The sequence below is a fragment of the Mesoplodon bidens genome (genome assembly GCF_964165515.1).
Source record: "Mesoplodon bidens genome assembly, chromosome: 1".
NCBI classification, from domain to species: domain Eukaryota; kingdom Metazoa; phylum Chordata; class Mammalia; order Artiodactyla; family Ziphiidae; genus Mesoplodon; species Mesoplodon bidens.
In genome coordinates this window covers 217,038,061-217,061,094 of record NC_138176.1, presented here as the reverse complement: position 1 = coordinate 217,061,094, position 23,034 = coordinate 217,038,061, and the positions used below count along the sequence as shown (strand labels likewise).

Below are 23,034 nucleotides of genomic sequence, written 5' to 3'. Positions count from 1 at the left end.
TTCCCCAGCCAGGGATCGAACCCAGGGCCCCTGTATTGGGAGCACAGAGTCTTAACCACTGGACAACCAGGGAAGTCCCCTTTTGCAGAGTTTAAAGTCATTGTTCATAGGGAACATCATGTACAGGATATATTTCATGGGGAACATCGTGTTCCGGATAAGAAGAAACAAGATTTTATTTCTAGTGAATTACTAATGAATTAATTATCAGTTAAAGTTTTCTTTTTTCCAGTTAGTATTGCTAATTTCATTCAACACCAACTACTTCTTGAGTAACATTTATAATTATTTTATTTGAAAATGTCTTTGAATTATTTTTTCTCACAGGGTATCTGGAGTCCTCGAAAAATTCCTAATCCAGATTATTTTGAAGACAGTCACCCATTTCTTCTGACTTCCTTCCGTGCTCTTGGTTTAGAGCTTTGGTCCATGACCTCTGATATCTACTTTGATAATTTTATTATTTGTTCGGAAAAGGAAGTAGCAGATCGCTGGGCTGCAGATGGTTGGGGAGTGAAAATAATGATAGAAAATGATAATGAGGTACAGTATTTACCATATGGTAATAATAGGATGTGGTCCTGGTTATAGGTTGTACAAATGGCCTTTAAAAAGGTAAATAAATGTGCAATAATTACTAAATGCTAAAGAAACATATCTAAATAAATTTATGTAGACAGAGTATTTAGCTTTACCAAATATGATTCAGCTTCATTATAAACTAATAATGAATTATATATATGTAAGTCTTCATTTCATTTATTAAATTATGATAGCATAATGGGATTGAGTGCCTTTTGATGGTTATAGAAATGAGACCACTACTACTACTAGAAATGAGACTTAATATCTTTGTCACCTATCAGTTTAAGGCCTAAATGGGAACAGTAATCTAAATATTCTTTATTCACTTTAACTACTTTTCACTTAGAGGAGTATAGAAACTTTTAAAATTTAATATTATTATGTTCCAGTTTTTTTTCCCCAAATCTTAACACTACTTAGAAAAGAATAAGCTAAGTATTTCAACACAATGCATCTTGGAGAATCTATATTTAAAACCAACTACTGTAAAGAAAAATGTGTACCTCACATTAGGTCTCTTTGGATATTAGCAAAAACCATCAGAAGAGTAAGTAAAGGTAAAGGGATTCTCATTTGGAAACTCTTTTAACTAAAACATTTGCTGATTTTAGATTTTATTTTAGTAAGAGAAACAATTTCCTTCCTGAAGGTTGTGTGTAAAATTTGTTAATAAACAAGAAAAAGAAAACAATGATTATCAGGTTGATTTTTTTTTTTTAGTAAGTTTTTTAAAAGTACAGGATGAGTTATCAGAGAGTTGTGTACTTCTAAATGAACCAGATAACACATCCATAAAGAGTAGTTCTATCCTGAAACTTACCAAAAGAGAAAACTGTCCTAATTCTTGCTGGTAGGTTAGCAATATTCACCTATATAGTATAATGTACCTTCTACTACGAAGTGTCAAACAGCAATGCATGTGAATAATTGTTTAAACTTTACGAAGCACAAAATGAGAAAATAAAATATTTTTTATCTTACAAATTCATGATTCCTTAATATAAAACCACCTAGGTGAAATAAGTTTTTTGTTTTTGTAGGCTGTATTTCTGAATGAAGGTTTATAAAATCTATATGCCTTTTTATGCTTATTTCTTCTCTAGCCTAGTTTATACAAACAGTTGATGGCAGCTACTGAAGAGCGCCCATGGCTTTGGTTCATTTATCTTGTGATGGCAGTGCTCCCAATAGCATTAATTACTTCATTTTGTTGGCCAAGAAAAGTGAAGGTAAAGAAAATGAATTTTCGTCAACAGTAAAAAAAAAAAAAAAAAAAAAAAAAAATCTCTTAGTGTTTAGGAGTTCTATATTGGAGCACGTGGCTCTTAAAAGTAATAAACTAAATTGCCTGTAAGTTTTTACTGATAGTTCACTATGATATCACTTATTGTAAAAAAGTCTTTTTGTAAATAGTGCTTTGCTTTTAGTAAAAATAGCTTGTGTTAAACTGCGACAGAAAAGATATGAAGATGCGGAGTTCAAAACACTGGACATATGTAAACCACAAACAAAGGTAGCACTAGAGCAAGAAGAGAAGGAGGGAGAGAAAGCAGCCCTGGAGAAACCAGTACACTTGGAAGACTTGGAAGAGGAAAAACAGCAAAGTGATGGTGAAATTCTTGAAAAAGGTAAGACGATGATGGTGATTAATAATGGGGACAAAGCTCGGCAAAGCTCACTTAAAATAGTAGATTAAGTGGTAAACACTGGCTGTTGCACTTGTTTATTGTCAAATGTATACCATTTGAATCCCCAAGAAGGCGTGACTGGCAAAGAGGAGTAACATCCTTGCCTGGGTTGTACCTGAGCAGACATCCAACGTATGACTTTTGTTTTCTAGGAAGAAAGAGGTGTAAAAATTGTTCAGTTGCTTCAGAACCTAGCAAGTATGAATCCCATATGCCGTAGCTTTTTGCAAAGATTTTTCTCCCCTCCAAGGATGAGATGGGAGGTACAGACCATGGCTTCTGTAGAATAGTAATCGGTTTAAGGCAGGTGATTGCAGCAACAAAATCCACACCAAGTCTCCCAAGGGCTGTTGTTTATCAGATAATTTATCATGTAGAACAAATAGTTTAATCTCTTGAAAGGATTGCTGAATCATACGTCCCCTTCCCACCCTCTGCTAAACTCCAAAAGATGTTAGAACTGAAGACAGCTGAGGCTTTTTTTGGTGCCTCTCCAGTGTGACTTCCTTATGCACATTGAGGTAGCAATAAAACTATTGATATTTGTCAGGCATCCCAAGCCAGGCTCCAGAATGAGCCCTTTATAACCTAAATTATATCTTGAGCACTGTTTTTAACTTAATAGTTGATGAAACAGTTGATTTAAAAAACATACTCTCTCAAAACACACATGCACACACGTATATTTTCATATATGTGTGTACACACACACACACACATTCTTTGGTTTTCATTTTACATACAGACTGAGTGCTTTAAAATTCTTTAAACCTGCCCCTTTCCTCAAATATGATGATTTATTTATAAAATGTGGTAAACTAAATATTTCTATTTAAATTTTTTAAAATGTCTAATGGAAGAAATTGCTTTTAAATATTGGAATTTAAATACATCCCTCCACTTTTATTTAATACTTTAAGTAGCAAAATTCTAATTCAAGTTTTTGCCTTTAATAAAATCTGTTTAATAAAAAATTCTAGAAGAGGAAGGTGAACCTGAGGAAAAGAGTGAAGAAGAAATTGAAACCATAGAAGGACAAGAAGAAGGTAATAAATCAAATAAGTCTGGATCAGAGGATGAGGTAAGCAACTCTTTAACAGAAAATAAACTAGTTTCTATGTATGACTGTTAATCCATAAAAAAATATTTAATAAAAGCAATCTGGTTTTTGAAGAATTTTTTGCCATATTTCTCCCAGCTTTCTTAAGAGCATACATATTGCTTTAAAATGTATCCTTAAGGAAAGCATGAAAATAATGTAATTTATGTCCTCTTAATGCCTAATGAAACAGTATAAAGTAAGCCTTTGGTTTACAAAATATAAAGAGAGAGCTACGTCTGTAAAAAATGACTTCATTAAAGTGTTTTGTTGAAAGGTGTAATAAGCAGACCATCTGAATATTTAAAAAGTAATTCTGTTTATTACAAGACAATTTTCTTTTAGCCATTGTGAAAACATTCTCACTGTCACAGTTATTTAACTGTAACATTTTGAAAGATTTCATTCATTGGGTAGTTGAGTACTATGCCTGGTAATGGTGTTTTTCTCAAATCTTTAATAAACTAGTTTTTCATTAACTTGATATGTCTGCCCCCTTTTCCATCCTGATGTATGATAGAACTTTCCACAGTGCCTTTTTTTATAGTCAGTTACGGAATCAGAAACCATCCAGGTATAATTCAGAACCCGAGCTTTCTTCTTTCACCTAGTATATACCCCCCCAAGCCTGTTTTCTCTGCTTCTCTAGCCCTCTAAGAGCTGCATAACCCAACTTGCTGGTCGCTGTCCCCAGCGCTCTCATAGCTTAGAGTTAGGTAGGGTAAAGGTCCGTTATGCCTGGGCTGTTGCATGTGATGAGATAAACTTGCTGTTTTGTTTATTTGAAGAAATCTCCCAGATAAACTTCTGTTGTTATTGTTTTAATTGTTTTCTAAAGCTTATTCAGTACATATACCTGGTTACTGGTCTTAACTGCCTAGTGAGTTTTTTTTTAAATGGGTTTTGGGGCTCATTATCTAGTATGAATATCTTTATTTAGAGGGAGCTGGGTGAAGATAATTTCTTCCAGAACAGTTTTAAACAGTCCTTGTTTCCCGCTGTCACTCTTTTAATAATAATACTTGGAATCATTCACTGAATGTGTATTCTAGTTATATTTTGCTTTGTAAAATATTTTGTGTACCTTTAAAAGTATCTAAATTCCATCTTTTCAGTCTTTTAATCTTCTTATATGTTTGTCAGTGAGTTAAAATAAATCAATTTTTATATAATATAACCTTTAGAAATAATTATAACTATTTTGTATAACACCTGCATTATTTTATTGTTATACAATTTTAATTTATATATAAACGATTATTCTGGAAGGATAAGAATTAAAGGAGAGAAAAAGCCCAAACCATAAGTTTAATGTTTCCCTTTCCTCTCTGTTAATTTTTCTCAAAGTATTAGGTACCAGAAGTTCTGAAAAAGTCTCTGTAAAACCAGCTCAGCAATTCATTACTTACAGAAACATTGTGATGTATAGTTAATGTTTAATATCCCACAATGAAAATATCATGTAACCTTTAATTAACCATGACATTAGTTAAGTTGTAAATCATGAAATAAAATCATGAATTGAGTTATTAGCATTATTCCTTGTCAGATGCATATTTGACAAACAGAGTTATTCTAAAAATGTAATCATGGCAAAAGATGAACAAATTGAAACACATCAATTTATATACACATTTTTGATCAGTTATTAGGTAAAGGAACATAAAAATAAAGATATATATAAACATAAAGATGTTTTGTTAGAAACATGTATTTTAGAGAATAAGAAATACATTATTTACTACTCTCTACTAGTTGCCCACTGTATGAAAATAAACGTTTTCATATTTTTTTCCCTAGATGAGGGAAGCAGATGAGAGCACAGGATCTGGAGATGGGCCAGTAAAGTCAGTACGCAAAAGAAGAGTACGAAAGGAGTAACCTGTATTCAAGTATTTTTAATTCCTAAGATAGAGAGTTGGCATTCTCAAGTCGGTGTGCCAGAACTGAACTTGACTCAATCTGCACATCCTGTTTCTACTATCTAGCAATGATATTCTTTCAGACATTTATTTTAATCTTATTTTTCAGAAAAAAAAAACTTTGAAGTTAACCTGGTCTTTGAATTTAGAATAAAAGAAAAGTGGCACATTACATGTCAAATTTTAAGAGATTAATAGCATTAGAAGTTACACAGTTTTAATAGTTTGGAGAAAGTTTTGGTTTCTACAGAGCAAAATAATATGCAGCAACTTCACTGCTATTGGAAGAATCAGTTATTGGAATTTCCCCTTAAACGGCTATACTACAGTATAACTGGTAGTTCCATAGTATAAATAAGAGTTCTGTTGTACAGAGCTAAATGCAATAAAGTTTCTGTGTTTGTTTCTATCAATAATTGAAAGTGTTGTATGTGACCCACATTTACCTACTTTGTGTCAAATTATAGTTATGGTTCATTGTTCACGTAAATTATAGAGTTCTTTAAAGAGGTGCTTTGTTGACAGACAATCAACAAAACTGAAATGTCTGTGTGTCACTCATAGAATCACTGGTCAATAGTGCAGCATACTTATATTTGAATACAGAGATAAGAGGTTTATCAAAACGAAATGGTGTACAGATTTTTTTGAAGTTGTTACAGTTGTTTTATGCCAGAATGGCTTACTCTGTTTACAAGATTGCTTATGCCTACATGGCTCTTGAAAATAAAATTTAAATATTTTTTCTTCTTTAAATGATACCATCTTTAATAGGTAAATTATTATTGGGGAGTCTTTCTTTTATCTGATCATTAAGAGATTATAATGGCTAATAGATATCAATTATCATGCTTTGTATTTTTATCTTTTTTCCGACAAAGTCAAATCTATTTTCTGACAAATTCAAATCTGTTGTCTCATCTAGCTTCAAAGCTGCCTCTATGGTAGACTGTTGCTCCTCTTTTTAAAACACAGTTGACCCTTGAACAACAGAGGTTTGAACTGCGTGGGTCCAACTTATACACAGATTTTGTTTTCAATTAATTCTACAGTACTACACGGTATGTTGAATCCTCTGATGCAGAATCTGCAGATAAGTATGGTCAACTATGGGACTTGAGCATCTGTGGATTTTGGTATCTGCCACGTGTCCTGGAACCAACCCCCCATGGATACCAAGGAACAACTGTAGGTACCAAAAGTCACAGAAGTACATTATAGTAGAGCTGTGTTATTCCATTTAACATACTTAAGAATTTTTCATGTTTGGGTGACAGACCCTTTGGAAGGTGATCTAAATCTTTGAGACCATGGAACTACTTTAACACCAACTATCTAGAGAACTGTATACTAGTTGGGTAATATTTTGGATTCCTTCATGGACATATACATCCCATCCTTGGGTAAGCCTGCCTCCTGTACATCCCCCTCCCCAGTAGTAGATTTAAAGCTTATGTATAAGGAAAAGGAGCCTCTAGCTTCTCTGACATAAAGGAAGCCAAACACAGCCAGTATAACCACTATTCACTCCTTATTTCAGGGAGTGAACTGAAAATGAATATAAGTGCTTTATTCCATTGCTGTGTTCTGAACTTTCCATAAATTGGTGGTGGACAATCTTAATATGTAGTTAACTATATTTGTATTTATTTAAAACTGACTAAACTTAACACATCTTGCAAGGACTCCCTTTCTTGCTTTGTATTTGGAATGTCCAAGTGAACTAGACATATTGAATGATTCTAGATGAGATTGTTTCTGAAAGTAAACTACTACTTCATGAGATAAATCCTTTCTTAACTTTATGGAAAACTTCTTGCCGACAAGTGTCTTATATATGATCATTTTTTTCTAAAGATTATTAAAGTGTTTTTTTGCTTTCTTGGTTGCAGATTAATTTTAACTTTCACATTTGGTTAAACTCCATGAGCTTGTAGTGGTAAAATCTGAGCAACCAGTTTTTGCCAGTTCACTGCTCCTTCCTGTGGATGTACCCTCTGTGGATGTACCATGCCTGATAGGTTTAAATTTGTGTATTAGATCCATGCAGTAGACAAAGCATAGAGTCTTCTTTAATAACGAAATGGCTTTTTCCTTTTACCACCATAATGTGACTTTATTGTTTAAAACGATTTAAGTTTCATCCTTTCCTCTAATAAAGGAGAAAAATAAATGTATTTTGCCCTTTATTTCAGTTGGCCTTTTTAGAGGCTTTTTAACTTGACCAGGCTAAAGTAACTTCCCTTTTCTTGAACATTTTTTTAAGGTAACCTTGCTTCCATTGGTCATTCCTCTAGGAAGATACATACTACTAGAACAAGGAGCCTTTTTAAAGTGTCACTCTACATTTGCAAAACACAGAGGATGAACCTGCTTACGTGTTAAAATTAACCACTAGCAATGAATATAATGTACCTTGGAAATTTAGAATACTAATTTAGAAAACTAATAGTTTTCAGTGAAAACTATTTAGAATAGTTAAAACATAAATATATTACACTCTAGGTACCTATGAAGCTTTTTTGTTCTCTTTTCAATTGTGGTTCTGTTTTTAACTTCAGCAGGATTTAGAGATGAATTATCATATGGTTAATATTGGATAACTACTTAAATCTCATGTAAAAGATTTATTTAAACATAATAGTAGCATTTTCTACATAAATTCTAATAATCTCTTCCCAAATTATAGCTCCCATTTCCGTAGTATGACAGCTGTGAGTAGTTAAGGAAATAAAATTATCCCTAATCTGACAGGTCAGATGAAGCAGGTTGATGGGAGAGAAAATGTATTTTTGTTTGTTTGTTTTTGTTTTTGTTTTGCAGTACACGGGCCTCTCACTGCTGTGGCCTCTCCCGTTGCGGAGCACAGGCTCCGGACGCACAGGCTCAGCGGCCATGGCTCACGGGCCCAGCCGCTCCGCGGCATGTGGGATCTTCCTGGACTGCGGCACGAACCTGTGTCCCCTGCATCAGCAGGCGGACTGTCAACCACTGCGCTACCAGGGAAGCCCGAAAATGTATTTTTGAATGCATTTGAAGGTTGTAGAGATCCAAATACATGGAAAAGCAATAGAGAAAATGGGCAACAGGATAATTTTTTTAAATGATCTTTTAACACCTAACATAGTATCTTACCACATATTTTGTGTTTCTTAAATGAATAGCGTTTTACATCTTTTGTAAAATTTTGGAGTAATTTCAAGTTTTAATTACTTAGACTAAACATTTGATAAGCCATCTATAGATAATAATAGAAAATTTAAAACAAGGCCAATACATTATACAATTGATTACAATATATTACTTTAGCTTCTGTCATCACTCCTCAATACCCCTTCCATTATATGTTAAATTAGGTCCTAAAGCCAACATAAAGCCCTTGTTATAGTAAATATCTTCAAATACCATTAATCTCTATGATTTAAGTGAAATAGACTGTAGCTTGTTTTTAGGATGGAGTAGCTAGACGCAATTAAGTCATTCTTCCAATTGTTAACCTTTCATTTAGTTAACCTTTCACATTCTCTGTTCTTTCATGATGTACAAGTGGTCTCACCAACTAAGTAATATCTGGTCTTTGCTGGCAATTTTGATTATATCAGCATTGAATATCTGATGACAACCACTAGAGGGTGTTAACTCAAGATAGGGAAAAACAAAATTATTGGGGAAAGTAAAGAAAGACTGCATTCTAAAGAATTAAGATCAATTTTGCTTTGTTTTGGACCACAAAAGTAATTCTAGAATATATAATTCACCTTTCACTTCTCGTTTGGAGAAAGGACTTGATCAGGAATATAAATATGACATAAACTGGTTGGAACTGCATGCTTGGATGATTTTGGTTATTTCTCCACAAATTGTTTTATCGTTACACGTACAATTCCAAATTCCAAAAATCTCTGTACATCTGAAGTTTTTCATGTTTGACATCAAAACTCATTTGGCAGCCAAACCTGACCTCCCTGACAGGCTATCTGTAGTCTTTACTTACGTAACTTAGTATTAAATTCATATATTTCGCTAAAAAATGTTAATGTATTTGATTCCAAGTGCCGCCCCAAGCTGTACTGGTATATGAGTCATAATACTTTATGAAATGAAAAATTCCAAATTCTGAAATATCTAGTCCAAGAGTTCCAGATAAGGGATTGTGAGCTGTATTAACTTGCTATAAGTGAAGTCCAAAGTGAATATAAAGAGGACAAATTTTGGATGGAATACTAGTGTTAGTATTGAGGGAAGTTCTACTGGGACACCCTGAGGAAGAGCGATCCCTGCCAGTCATCATGCCACCAGCATTTAGAGCTAGGAAGTATCACTATTAAAAACGTATCCTGACACCGGTTAAAACAATAAGGAAGACTTTATTCAGGACTATTGCAATAGGGCCAAGACTACCACCATAGGGGAGAGAGAATGGGCTTAACTCCAGATACAGTGAAGACAGCTGGGGGTTTATAGTCGTTGAGCAGAGTGGGTCCGGGCAGGGTTGGTGGATGGAAAATTCCTAAGAGGAGACATCGAAGGTAGAAGGGTGCTTGCCATGCTGATTTAACAGGATTCTTGCTGAAGGCAGGCAGGGTGATCAGATTCACTTAGCAGGACTTTTACTAAAACTGGACTAGGCAGGCTGAAGACAGGGCCTAAGATGAGGCCTAGACAAAGAGGGCTCAGAAGAACCTGGTTAAAGTTTGGTCAAGGAGAGAGTCTTGATCAGAAGCTAGGCACAGTCCCTGTGCACACTGTTTACCACTTGTATTTCTAATACAGAAATGACGTCCTGAAGATATTGCCATAACGAAAACAGAATATATAGCACTGGTTTACCATTCATATAACGAGCAGGTGGGGCATGTATTTCGGATAACATTTTGTCACCTGAGTTAACAGCTGTAGGACAGCAGTTGGATAAGCCAAAATGTGAAATGAATTGGCTGTTTCTTGATGCTTTTAGCAAGGTATTGCAAGAAGGAACTTACCAGTGTCCAAGCAGAGATGGAAGGGAATAGAGAAGGATCACACATATTAGGTACCTCACAAGATTAGAAAAACTAATTGCTTCTGTACCCTGAATAGCAGAAAAAGTTCAAAATGGTTTTATCTTTGAGGTGTGGGAGGTAGAAGGGGAAGGCCAGTTAAGACTTCTCTTCCAAGTGTTAAGGCAATCAAAGGGACCCAGCCCTGCCGTGATACCTGGGTGTTGCAGTCCCAGTGCAGTCTTATTTTCAGTTGGTTTCAAAGTAGCCTCCATTAAAGAGAGGCAGGGTCCTGTGAGGAAGGAAAGCTAGCAAACTTTGGGAATTTGGTCTAGAAAAGAGCTTGTCATTCCTAGCCTATGGAACTGAAGCCTATCGACAACAAGGTTGTTTTTGAGGGAATTGTACAGCCCAAGAAACGTGAGCTTGGCCTACAAACGATGGGCGGCAGACTCACACCAGCGCGAAGCGGACTGCTTTCACAACTCCCATGAGGGGAACACTCCCAAGTACTTCAGAGTCCTGGGTGGGGGGCGGGGGAATGGACAAGGAATAACTTTCCAGTGGGGGGAAGCCATGGAGAGCAATGGGTAAGGGTAGTCCCTTGCCAGAGATTACAGTCGGGGTCTAATCAAGGAACTTCATCCACTATCAGAGACAGGATCTTCACAGGGTCTCTCTCCCAGGAGTATTCCACAGCTGCTTTGATGTGTTTCCCTTTATTCCGTTGTCCAAATTTCGAGTTTTTATTTAGGTATCCTATCCCCACTACACCATTATAAATGGGCAGAGCAAATAATCTGTCATTAGTTTAGAGGCAGTCAGACTATTAAGAGTCACATCTACAACTGACAGACCTTGACAGAGGCCCTGGATTTAGAGCCGAGTTAGTAAGTGGATGAGGAGAGGTTGAGTACGTTGTGTGTATGGGAAGAAGGCTGGGCGCAGATACTTAATAGCGAGAGAAGAGGGCTGTGGCTGAAGCTGCCACCCTCCTCCTGTCGGCTTCCACAATAAAGTCGTAGCTGGAATATGGCTTCCAGCCAGCGACATTTCTCAGCCACTCTTGCATCTAAATCCCCACGCCCTTGGGAATGCGAGAAGACATGAGCCATTGCCAGGCAGGCCCAACCCATAAACCCTGCATGTGTACCCCATGCATTTTTCTGCAAATCAGAATGGTGATTATAACTAGTGTGACTTGGAAGCCACGGTTGAAAATGGCAGGGAAATCCCCAGCTCACAAAGCCTGTTTGTTGGTTTACAATGCTCACCTCAGAACCATTAGTTGGAAGAGAAACTTCTGCGTTTTTTTTACCACTGCATCTCGTTACAAGAGCTTAGCCTAACCTAAAAAATACAACCACCTTTCCCCTGGCAATCTTGGATCTTTTTCTTTGAATTCTTTTATTTTTTAAATTAAGGTATAATATCCTATATTTGTTTTAATAAGAGTATTCCCGGACTTCCCTGGTGGCGCAGTGGTTGAGAATCCACCTGCCAATGCAGGGGACATGGGTTCGAGCCCTGGTCCTGCAAGATCCCACATGCCGCGGAGAAACTAAGCCCATGCACCACAGCTACAGAGCCTGTGCTCTAGAGCTCGCGAGCCACAACTACTGAAGCCTGCGCGCCTAGAGCCCGTGCTCTGCGACAAGAGAAGCCACCGCAATAAGCCCGCACACCGCAATGAAGAGTAGCCCCCGCTCGCTGCGACTACAGAAAGCCCACATGCAGCAACAAAGACCCAATGCAGCCAAAAATAATACAAATAAATTAGTTTAAGAAAAATAGTATTCCCTTAAACATCCAGTAACTGGTACTTACACAGGATACGCTACTTATCCTGTGGCTTTGAACAACCCCGATACACCACTGCACCACTGTATATATCCGTTACTTACACAATAATATCAAAACACATGCAATTTTTGAAACAGCTTTTTATTAAACAGCAAAGCATAATGGCAACACAGTTTTAAATGTTTAAAAATTAGGTCACAAAGGGATGCAAAATGTTTGCAGTATGACTATTATATATTCATACAGCTAAAGTCATCAAATCTTAACACCAATACAAACATTAAGATTATTCCAGGATTAGCCTAAATTTAATAACCATAAACTATATTAGTGGATCTCTTTTCCTATTTAATATTTTAACATTACTTCTGATAGATTTCTTTACTAAATGGAATGTACAAACTAAATTTTAAAAAAGTGTTAAATGACTAAAACTCTGCAAACCAGTAGTTGGGTTTACAGAAAATTCTGGGAGAAGTAGTGAGATAAAATACTGAGAAAGCATCAATTAGTATACATGTAATACTCTCCCATTTTATTCATGATTCTGATACTAATACCTTTTTAAGGGACTTTGCAAAGTTGATCATCTGGATACTGCAAATAAACCTGAGACCAAATTTTATTCTCTTCTAGGTGTGGTTTACATAAGGTTAGCCAAACTTAATCCATTTTCTTATATATCCCCCCCCCAAATCTAATCTGTGCCAGAGATAACACAAATCTGGAGTAAAAACATTTGGAGTTGGTTATAAGTACTTACCAAGTATTAAATACTTCTCCTACCCTATTTCTATATTTCCTCAAAATTTTCTATTTCAAACGCACACACAACCAGAGCTCATCTTTTCAGGTATCAAGTGGATTATTTTGTGCAAAGGAAGTTTTTAACAACACATCTTCCCAATACGATAATTCAGTTTCAAAGAAAAATCTTCATCTTTATAGCCCCTGTTTTCAATTGATTAAACAGAAACCAACTATCCTATCTTATTACTAAATATAACAAATAAGCCCTAAACTGAGAAAATATCTTGTTTTGGTTAAGTTTCAACAGAGTTCGGGCTACTCTCTTAGATGATTAACTACTGAAATTACTCTTTACAAATGTGAAACCAATTTTTTCCTTAGGGGAAGGAAAATGGGAAGAAAGCAAATGGAGAAGAGGCACACGATGGTGGACAGGGTATATAAAGCTGTGCATTCAGTACGTGATTTTGGTCACTTTTTCACAACATGGTGGTTATTTTCTTCTATCTCTAACTATGCCTATAATAAAAGACAATGCTAAACCTATAAATCAAAGCAAATTTGATATAACATTCAAGTTTCATAAATATATGCATTTCTAATTATAAAGTCTCTACAATACCTTTGCACATTTTCATAGACTAACATAATACACAAACTCATGGAAGTCTTCTGTTACGCTCTTAATTTTGCTTAGATCTGACATTATCTTCATAAATACTCAGTGAAGCCACAAACAAAAGTACTATAACTTTTGGAATCTATCCAAGTTTTAAAGAAAAAAAGATCAGCAGCAATTCCATAGACATAAGGGATATCAATCCCTTATTTTCTTTTGCTTTTTGTGTCAGTTGTTTGAAAAACACTAGAAGCTGACATGAGGTTTTCTATATATTGTCCAAGAACTTGGTTTTCTGATTTTAGCTTCAGATTTTCTTCCTTAACTGCATCTACTCTTGCAGAGAGATCTATATGGAAAATAAAAAAGCACATTGTCAATAAAATGATGGCAATGACTCCGTATTATAAAATGCTTATTAAGATTCATTCTTAAAAGAAATACCACAATCCTTAAATTTTGTTTTTAAACTCAGACTACTTTAGAAGTTAAGGTAAAGAAAATAAACTGAGTACAAATCAATAGCCAAAATTCTTAAAAAGAGCTTTCACATTAGACTAAATGTTATTCTTTGTAAACAGCATTTTTGTAAAGTAGTTAACTCTTAAAATGGTTATTTAAAAAAACACTTTTTAAAATGTGAATTTTGGTTCATATCATCATAAAACCATAATGTCTTTACTAGTAATATTTAAGACAGTGTAGTAGGTGAACATAACTGAATTCACATACTGGATATAGGCAGTCAGTTTCCAAGCAATTGATCGTTTTGTATTTTTACATTAGCAAGAAATTCAAAAGAGCAGGTCTTGATGATTAAAAAAAGAAGATACCACACCTCAGTTATTCAGCAACTAAGTTACTGGGGTGCCTTCTAAGAGACAGGCACTGTTCTAGAGGCAACAGTAACAAAAAAGGTCCCTGCCCTTAACAAGCTGACATTCTAATGGGGCTTAGGGTGGGTGGGGGTCAGGAAAAAAAGCAAGAAGGGTAAGGGTCACAGGAAGCCAAGGGCAGTTGTCCTGTGATACAGTATAGTCAGGGATAGCTATTTTGATTAAGAAAATTTCGCTAGAGACCTAAAGGAAGTAAGGGAATGAGCCACATAGATATGCAAATGACTAGGGGAAAAGATTCAAGCACAGGGGAACAGCAACTGCTAAGACCCTGAGGAGAAGCTTGCTGAAAGAACAGCAAGGAGGTTGAAGTGTCCCAGTCAGGGAATGTGACAGGACTGAAAGGTAAAAGGGAAGTGAGAGACTTACAGAGAGGAACCTGGCTTCCATTAACTGTGAGATGGGAAGCCACTGGAATGACATGATCTGCTCAACCTGATTTCAACAAAAAACCCACCACCACCTCTTAATTTCGTTGAAAACCAAAAGATGTTTCACTGGTGGAATTAATTTTATGCAAGACATTTAGAAAATGAAAAAACTCAGATCAGTTCCCTTATAATCCCCGAGGCTAATACACTGATTTTACTCTCATATAAGCTTTATTAAAGTGGACTTAGTAACACAATGCAGGGACTTAAATGGGGCTCATTATGTTAGACCTTAAAGAGGGAAGCATAAGAACACTATTTGACTTCCTTATTGAAATGTATCTGTTCTTTGAAATCACCAGCCAAAGCTACAGGCAGGAGAGGAAAAAAAACTACTGAAGTAGACTTTGAAATTTATAGTTTTAAAAACTGTGCACAGTAACGAACAAATTTAGCAATTTGCTTACAATTACAATTTCAATTACCTGGATGTTAGTCAAGAAAAATACAAAACGCAAGCTAACCTTCAAGGGTGTGTTGGAGTTCCAACACTTGATTAATAAGTCGTGTTTTCTCCTCCAGTTCCACCTGATTTTCAGCATCAACTGCTGTAATGAAAAGGTTCAGATTTACTCTTAATATTAGCTACCATTTGTGTAGTATAGCACTTAAAAGATCTGCAAAATGGTTTATATTCATTCTTACTTGACTTATACAAGAGCCCTGTAAAATAAAAGGTTATATCCCACATGGCAGATGAGGACACGAAGGTGAAGGTAAAATGTTTTGCCATCTCATAGTTAAAGAATGGAAGTTGCCTTAAATCTTTTCTAGAACTAGATGGGATTATAAATAAGTACACTGGCCAAGATCAAAGCCTTCTAAGTATTGATTCTCTGCTCTTTCTATTGCTTAATAAAGCAATGTATGCACCACAAAACCAGGAACATACAAAAAGGAAAACGAAGAACATACCATCCATGTCAGCATTCATCATCTTCGGTAACAAACTTTTGGGCCTTGGATACAAAACTCTTGATGAATGGTCTGCAATAAGAAAAAGTTAGAAACATAGACACATAGAGTAATGAAATATAAGCGTGTTTTTCAAAAGAAAATTAAGTGACCCAGTAGGACCCCTTTCACATGCTTTACTAAGAATAAATACCCAGTGGGGAAATAAGCAAAGAAATTTACAGTTTACAAAGAGAAGTATTAAGTAAATAAGAGAAAATGTTGAGTTTCTTGGTAGTCAAAGAAATGCATAGGGGGCTTCCCTGGTGGCGCAGTGGTTGAGAGTCCGCCTGCCGATGCAGGGGACACGGGTTCGTGCCCCGGTCTGGGAAGATCCCACATGCCGCAGAGCGGCTAGGCCCGTGAGCCACGGCTGCTGAGCCTGCGCATCCGGAGCCTGTGCTCTGCAAGGGGAGAGGCCACAACAGTGAGAGGCCCGCCTACCGCAAAAAAAAAAAAAAAAAAAAAAAAAGAAATGCATAATAAAATACCACTGTATATTTCGTAAAATATTTTTCTAAAAGAAGATGATCAATGCTAGCGAAGTTATGGAAAAACTAACACAAAATATTGGACACAAATTTTAAACGTAATATTTTTGGAAAGCAGTACAGTAATAAACAAGATTCACAAAAACATTTAAATATTTTTTACAAAGTAATTTTACTCTTGGAAATTTAGCCTAAGGAAAAAAATTACATCCATAAAAATCTTTACTTCAACCTTATTTATAACCCAGTAAATTGGAAACAATATAAACTGTCCATTCAGAGCCTGGTTGATTATAGTTGCCATTTCTAATGGAGTGGCTACTAAAAATAATTATGACTATAATAACATGAAAGAATGTTTATGCCATTGTATATTCACTGATGTAAATTATGTGAAAAATCTTTAGTATGGATAAAGAACACACAGCAAATTGAAAAAGCTCTTACCTTAAGGATAATGGCAGCAAGGAAGACAAATCTCTCTAAAAATATTCTTCATTATTAAAACATTTTTTCATATATACCAATTAACACTTTTTAAACATAAAATTCAAAAGAAAAATACTAGTTATCCGAAACACTAATATGGGTTAAATGAAAAATATGTACTTGTCACCTCCTGGTTATAGTTAAAATAGATTAATTAGGATGTAAATGAGTAAATAAATATTAACATTTTCTTGTGTCCATAAAAGGCTCCAAAATATTAGAGCAATTTCCAAATCCTTATGAAACATGTTCTGCTCTATTGCTAACATTCATTTCACATGCAATGTGCTCAAAATTTATTAAATAATGTACCAGATTATTACTGAAAACAGATTTGTTAACCAATCTAATTTACTCAGTGAAGCAACTTAGATCTTAGTCAATGTTGTTACTCTTTCAACAAGTATTTATTGAGCACCTACTATACCCAAGGCATTGTTATGCCTCCATATGCTGAACAGTAGAACCCAAACCTATTGAACAAGGATGTCTACATACCAGAACTAGAATCACAATCAAAACAGTGATCAGTATATTGTATATTCCCTCATGACACTTCAGATGCTGGCATGAACATGGCAACAGAATGCTCAGTGTACACATGTATAAACTACCTCTCAAGTAAGATATCACTCAGTCTAAAAAAGAAAGATATTAAACCTCCTTTACACATAGCTTTATTAAAGAAGTAACACTAAAAATAATGCTTAATACATCTACCCCAAGTCTTCCCACTTTTACAGCATTAGCGCTACTCTCCCTCACTGGTTTTAATTCTCAGGTTCTTTGTACTTCAGAAAAAGTTTTAGATAGATAGATATAGTTGCACACACACACACACACAGATGACTCTTGAACAAGGGTTTGAACTATGCAGGTCTACTTACACTCAAATGTTTTTCAGTAAATACTACTACAGAACTACACGACCTACAGTTGGTTCAATCTGCAGATGCGGAATTGCGTATATGGCAGGCCGACTGTAAAGTTACATGTGGATTTTCAATCGTGCAGAGGGTCGGTACCCCTAACCCTCGTTGTTCAAGGGTCAACTGTATAAATTGTGTGTATATGTGTATATATATCTATACACACACACACATAAATCCAAATAGACTGATTATGAATTTTTTTCAAAAATTTTTTAAGTCATTAAATGCTTTGTATAATAATATTCAAAGACCACACTTCAAAAATTATTCTTCTCCATTCAATCAATGTGTCTTTATAATTGAAGAGGAAGAGTGCTAGCAGTGAAAACTTTATTTGGCCCTTCCCCGAGACAAGAGCACTTTCATACCACTTCAACTATTGATACTTGTCTGGGAGGGATGACAGAGGTAACAGCCAAAAGCAAAAGTAAGTGATCTTGGGAATACTCAGCAACAGCAGACTTCAACTTGGCTATCTCCCCTGCTACATGAGAGAAGTATTCCCCATTTTTTAAAAGTTTGCTTTATGCCACTTCGCTTGTATAAAAGACCTATATTAGTACCTGTTTTGCTAAACAAAAGAAATCTGATGAGGATTTCCACTTTCGTGAAAAAAGGCAAAAAACAAAAATAGCATTCAGCGTTTGTTTTGCAGCAAGGTGTTACAGAGGCAGCACTCACTCTGAGCAGTGACACCAAGCTCCTTCCCTGAGAACTACACTCAGCAGCTCAGCCTCAAGCCACCACAGCTTTGACCTGTGTCTGTGAGTGTTTTATTTATTTTGTGCATCTGTTAGCAAGATGTGTCCTAAGATAATTGCTTCATCACTTTACGCCATTTCAGCTTACAAAAGGTAGGAATGCTCTACTTTCAGATAGTAGGGGGAAACCTGTATATTAAATGCTCCAGATTTCTAATATCCAGTCTTTTTAAGAATACACCTGAAACAGAATTCTCCTGACAGCTGAGAAGAGTGATATGATACACAAGTCAAAGCAACAGGTAATCACAAAATCAATGCACTCAACTTTGAAATCAGATCTAGTATAGGGATGGGTTATACTTCTTTTGCCTGTATTTTAGTCTAATACTAAAATTAAACCCAGAAGTCTTCCATAAATGCAAAGTGTTCCAGGCTGACCAATGTAGTAGGTAAGGAAAAAGAAGCCAGTTTCTGAAATTTTGGCCACATATAACCCAAACAATACAAAATTACTCTTAGAAAAACACGTCCAGATTGGGGTGGAAGCAAGAGCACAAAAGCAGGGCGCAAGGACAGTGCTATAGGATATACCACATAACCCAAGACAGCACTACTCACATCATAGCCCATGTAAGATTGCCCTGAGGGCTGAACAGTGCAAAACCTGCCCAACTGTATGTGGCAGCCGTGTGCAACACCAGAGTATCACTGGCTGCCTCTGCATGACAACAACAAAAAAACACAAGTAGCAATTTTTTCTTATTGTGATGTGATCAAATAGACCAGTCTCAAAACGCTACTCCTGTATATATTCCAAGTCTGTCAGGACATCCAGAGTCATAAACAGATTTATTTTATATATGGGATCAAAAGGTTTGTTGAGCTCTTTAAGTCAAAGTATTTTAGCCATGGGTTTTACTTCCTTCAAAATAGGGCCAATCCTCAAACTTTGCAATGCCTACATTAGCCCAGTACTACATCATAATATGCACTCGACACAAGATTGAATTTTTCAACTATAAAATTCTTCTTCTCAATCTATAGTTGCCATCTTATCAATCCAATGCTGTGTCAGATGTGCTCTTAGGAGTTCATTTTCAACTCCTTCTGCTCCTACACATAAATCCAAACCTGACATTAAAAGAGAGAGAACCCAGGGGCTTCCCTGGTGGTGCAGTGGTTGAGAGTCCGCCTGCTGATGCAGGGGACACGAGTTCGTGCCCTGGTCCGGGAGGATCCCACATGCCGCGGAGCGGCTGGGCCCGTGAGCCATGGCCGCTGAGCCTGCGCGTCCGGAGCCTGTGCTCCGCAACGGGAAAGGCCACAACAGTGAGAGGCCCGCGTACCGCAGCAACAGGAGAGGCCACAACAGTGAGAGGCCCGCGTACCGCAAAAAATAAATAAATAAAAAAATAAAAGAGAGAGAACCCAGACCAAAGTATCTCAAGTGTGGGAACACCGAAATAAATGTGGGGTGCTAAAGCTGATCTGTTTATCCAAAATCTGCCTTAGCTTATCCAAAATCTGCCTTAGCTTATCCAAAATCTGCCTTAGCTCTCCGCAATGGATATGACTGTCTGGGATTCCTCAACTCTGACCTAAGCCGAGGTCAGATCTCATAAAACTTTTCTCAAAAATCACAGTAAATTTTAGTGCCTATCTTCATCTAGCCTTGGTCAGTGGAAGAGAATCTAGAGTTATTTTAATAATTTAAGTCCAAGGAGCAAAAGTATGGAAAGAACAAGGATCCAGAAATGTGGCAAGCATTAGTACAGACTCATTTCCCATGCCCTCACAGTCAACTGTGACCAAAGGCTATCATCTTACCAAGTACACCTCTACCTTCTTTTCTAGTATGCCCAACAGTACCATGACATGCTCTTCATAAGAGGCAGTTTAGCACAGTGATTAAGAACATGGATTTAAGTTACCTGGATTCAAATGCTAGCTCTCCTATTTATAAGCTCTGGAACCTTAGGTAAGATTAACATCTCAGCCTCAGTTTCCTCATCTGTAAAATGAGGTTAATAACAGTATGTACCTCATAGTTTTGTTGTGAGAACATTATGAGTTGATATATATATATATATATATATATATATATATAAAATATAACAATACACAGTAGTTATTCAATAATGTTAGCTATTATCTTTTCTACCTTTTAGATCTACTTCAGGCCACAAGAAGAATTTTTAAAAATTACTTGGTCCACTTGCCTCGTTTTTACAACTAAGCCAAGGCCAAGATGATAATGGCCTACCTAAGATCACAGTAATACTTACACAGAGCCAAGACTACATACAGTCAATGTCCCAGTCTAGTTTTTTCCACCACTCCACCACACTATGCTCACAACGGAGACCTGAGATTTTGAGACTTTTCCGATATCCACCCAACCTAAACCTCTCAACTTTTCTGCATCTAAAACTGATTTTCATCATCCGTCATCTACTTACTAATGCAACTAGCAAGACTACTAAACGTCACTGTACATTAATATACTAAATTCTTTACATATATTAGTTCATCAAATCAACAGGACGTGGCACTTTACAAACGTGGACCCTGTATCTCAGAAAGGCTACATATCTTGCCTTAGAGTTCACAGCCGAAGTCTGTACCAAGAATCTAAACTCAGATCTAACTATAAAGTCCCTGTTTTTCCATTATGCAATGGAAGACACTTTAATATGACCCTAATCTAAATTTGCAAAACGTTTTGCAACCCTTGATGTCAAATTTCTTTGCTATTTCTACTATCTAAAAAACTGAAGGTAAATTTCATTCACTGCAAGCTGCAACGACTTTCAACATGGCTTGTTCAAGTCCCTTCAAATTCTGACTTGTTCTGGTTAAGTCCAATTTTAAATTCCACAAAATTAAGTGACCGTTTGGCCAAATATTTGATCAGAAACGAGACATCCAGAGTGGCTAGCTATACTGAGTTTAATCAGTGAATGAGTACAGGCACGGAATATATAGGCAGAGCTTTGGATTCTCAGGTACAGCGTTGGGAACAGAGCACACCATCTGTCCTTAATATTATTACGTCATAGTACTGGAATCGATATAAACGAAAATCCTGTCTTTCAGGAACGTCTCCTGTTTCTCCTTTCCAACAATCCTAAATCCCCAAACTTGTCCAGCAGGACGCTTGAAAGATGCCCATTGAGAAACTAACCCGGGAGCTACTTTCAGAGCCTGAAAAGATGTCGCCAGCCCTGGTTTCACCGCTCACTCGGCTCCCTCCCCGCCCCCGCGTCCTCTCCCCCGCCCCCGTCTCCGAGTTCTCGGCCGAGAAGCCGCGGGCTAGTCCAGGCGTGCCAGGTCCCAACACACCCGAACGCCCCTCCCGCAGTCCCACTTCAGGGCGGACAGAGGCCTTAGACTCAGGATCCGCGGGGAGAAGGCGGCAGGAGGTCCGCGCCACGGACCGCGGGCGGCCCTCCACAAAGGAACCTCTCCGCCCAACAACGAGAGGATGAGAAAAGAGGCGGCGCAGGGGTTCTGCAGGGAGCCAGGCCTCGGCCGCGCACCTAACGCCCAAGCCGTACGACGCTCTTCCCGGGTCCCCGTGCGCCGGACCGCGTACATCCCGCCCCTCCCTCCAGGCTCTCGTCAGTACCGAGGCCGCAACTCCAGTCGCTCGAGGCCAGGCCCTCCGCGACCCACGACGGCCCTCACCTGCCTTTTGAGGCGCCGGCAGAGGGGAGAGATCGGGAGGACACCTCAGGCCTGGACACTCGGACCAACTGGCACCGGCAACCCCGCCCTCTCCGCCCACAGAGCGTGCGCCGAGGCTGGAGTCCCGCCCCGTCCCGGCCCGTCGCCAGCCAATCCCCTCTCAAGAAGGCACGCCTGCGCATTAGCTACACGACGCCCCAATCATCCTACCTCTAACCCTCGGGATCCACCTTTTGCCATAATAAAAGGGCACTGGCATCCAATCAGGGTTGAGGTCGTTGTGGGCGGGTCCGGGAAGAGCAACAGCCAATGACAGTACAGAAGCTAAGCTGAGCGGGCGAAAGCCAGTCCGAGCGAGGCAGCTCTTCAGTCTCAGCCGGTCCGTGAAAATGGGGTCAAGAAATCCAGTGTGGAAAATTCTGACAGCTGTGAGGAAGGAGGTTGGTAAAACCTGGAGGTTGGTAAAACCTAACACTGGGCGAGAGAGAAATCATTCAAATTCAAGAAAAGGACGTGTTTGGACATAACAGAGAAAGTACCCTGGTTCTTCAGTTCTAAAAGCAGACTTTTCCATATTTTTAGTTTCCCAAATCAGAAATCTCTTAAGTGTACGTCTAACGGACTGTTCCTCTCCGCATCTTCCCCAAACTATCATAAAATCCATAGTGCGCCAGACCATTTAATAATATTTTAGAATTGAGAAAATACCTTAATACTACTTCGGTGTATAGCACTTTTGCTCACTTTATCCCATTTGAGCCTCACAGCAACCCACAGAAAGAAGCTTAAGAGTAAATAAATTTCCTGCTCAAGGTCATCGACGCAGTGTGAAATGCTGTGTGTCAGGCTTTGGGATGTAATGTAATCAGGCTGGGTACCATTCACAGGTACCTAGCACTTGACACAAAGCAGCAATGCTGGTTTTGAATATTTGTTATTGTTTTGGCTTTGGCACATTCTCCTGAGTTGTAGAGGTGAGTCATATGTCTACCTGTTTCTTGACTT

At 37.5% G+C, this 23,034-nt stretch overlaps 2 protein-coding genes across 4 annotated transcripts in view; one reads left to right on the top strand and one right to left on the bottom strand.

Annotated features, from left to right (window-relative positions):
- Positions 1-6,050, top strand: part of CLGN (calmegin) — a 45,496-nt gene extending 39,446 nt beyond the window's left edge. For all 3 annotated transcript variants that reach the window (XM_081252725.1, XM_081252726.1, XM_081252727.1), the window contains 5 exons: positions 328-543; positions 1,689-1,814; positions 2,042-2,213; positions 3,254-3,354; positions 5,173-6,050. In XM_081252725.1, the coding sequence (XP_081108851.1) occupies positions 328-543; positions 1,689-1,814; positions 2,042-2,213; positions 3,254-3,354; positions 5,173-5,253 (696 nt within the window). In that variant the 3' untranslated portion in view covers positions 5,254-6,050. The remainder of the gene's footprint in view (positions 1-327; positions 544-1,688; positions 1,815-2,041; positions 2,214-3,253; positions 3,355-5,172) is intronic.
- A 6,148-nt stretch (positions 6,051-12,198) lies between these two features.
- SCOC (short coiled-coil protein) lies at positions 12,199-22,211 on the bottom strand (the record flags this gene model as incomplete). Its single annotated transcript, XM_081238454.1, is given in 5 exon segments — positions 12,199-13,794; positions 15,237-15,317; positions 15,688-15,759; positions 22,030-22,054; positions 22,056-22,211. Coding segments are annotated over 5 exon segments (477 nt in total). The 3' UTR covers positions 12,199-13,651.
- Between the last annotated feature and the right edge of the window lie 823 nt (positions 22,212-23,034).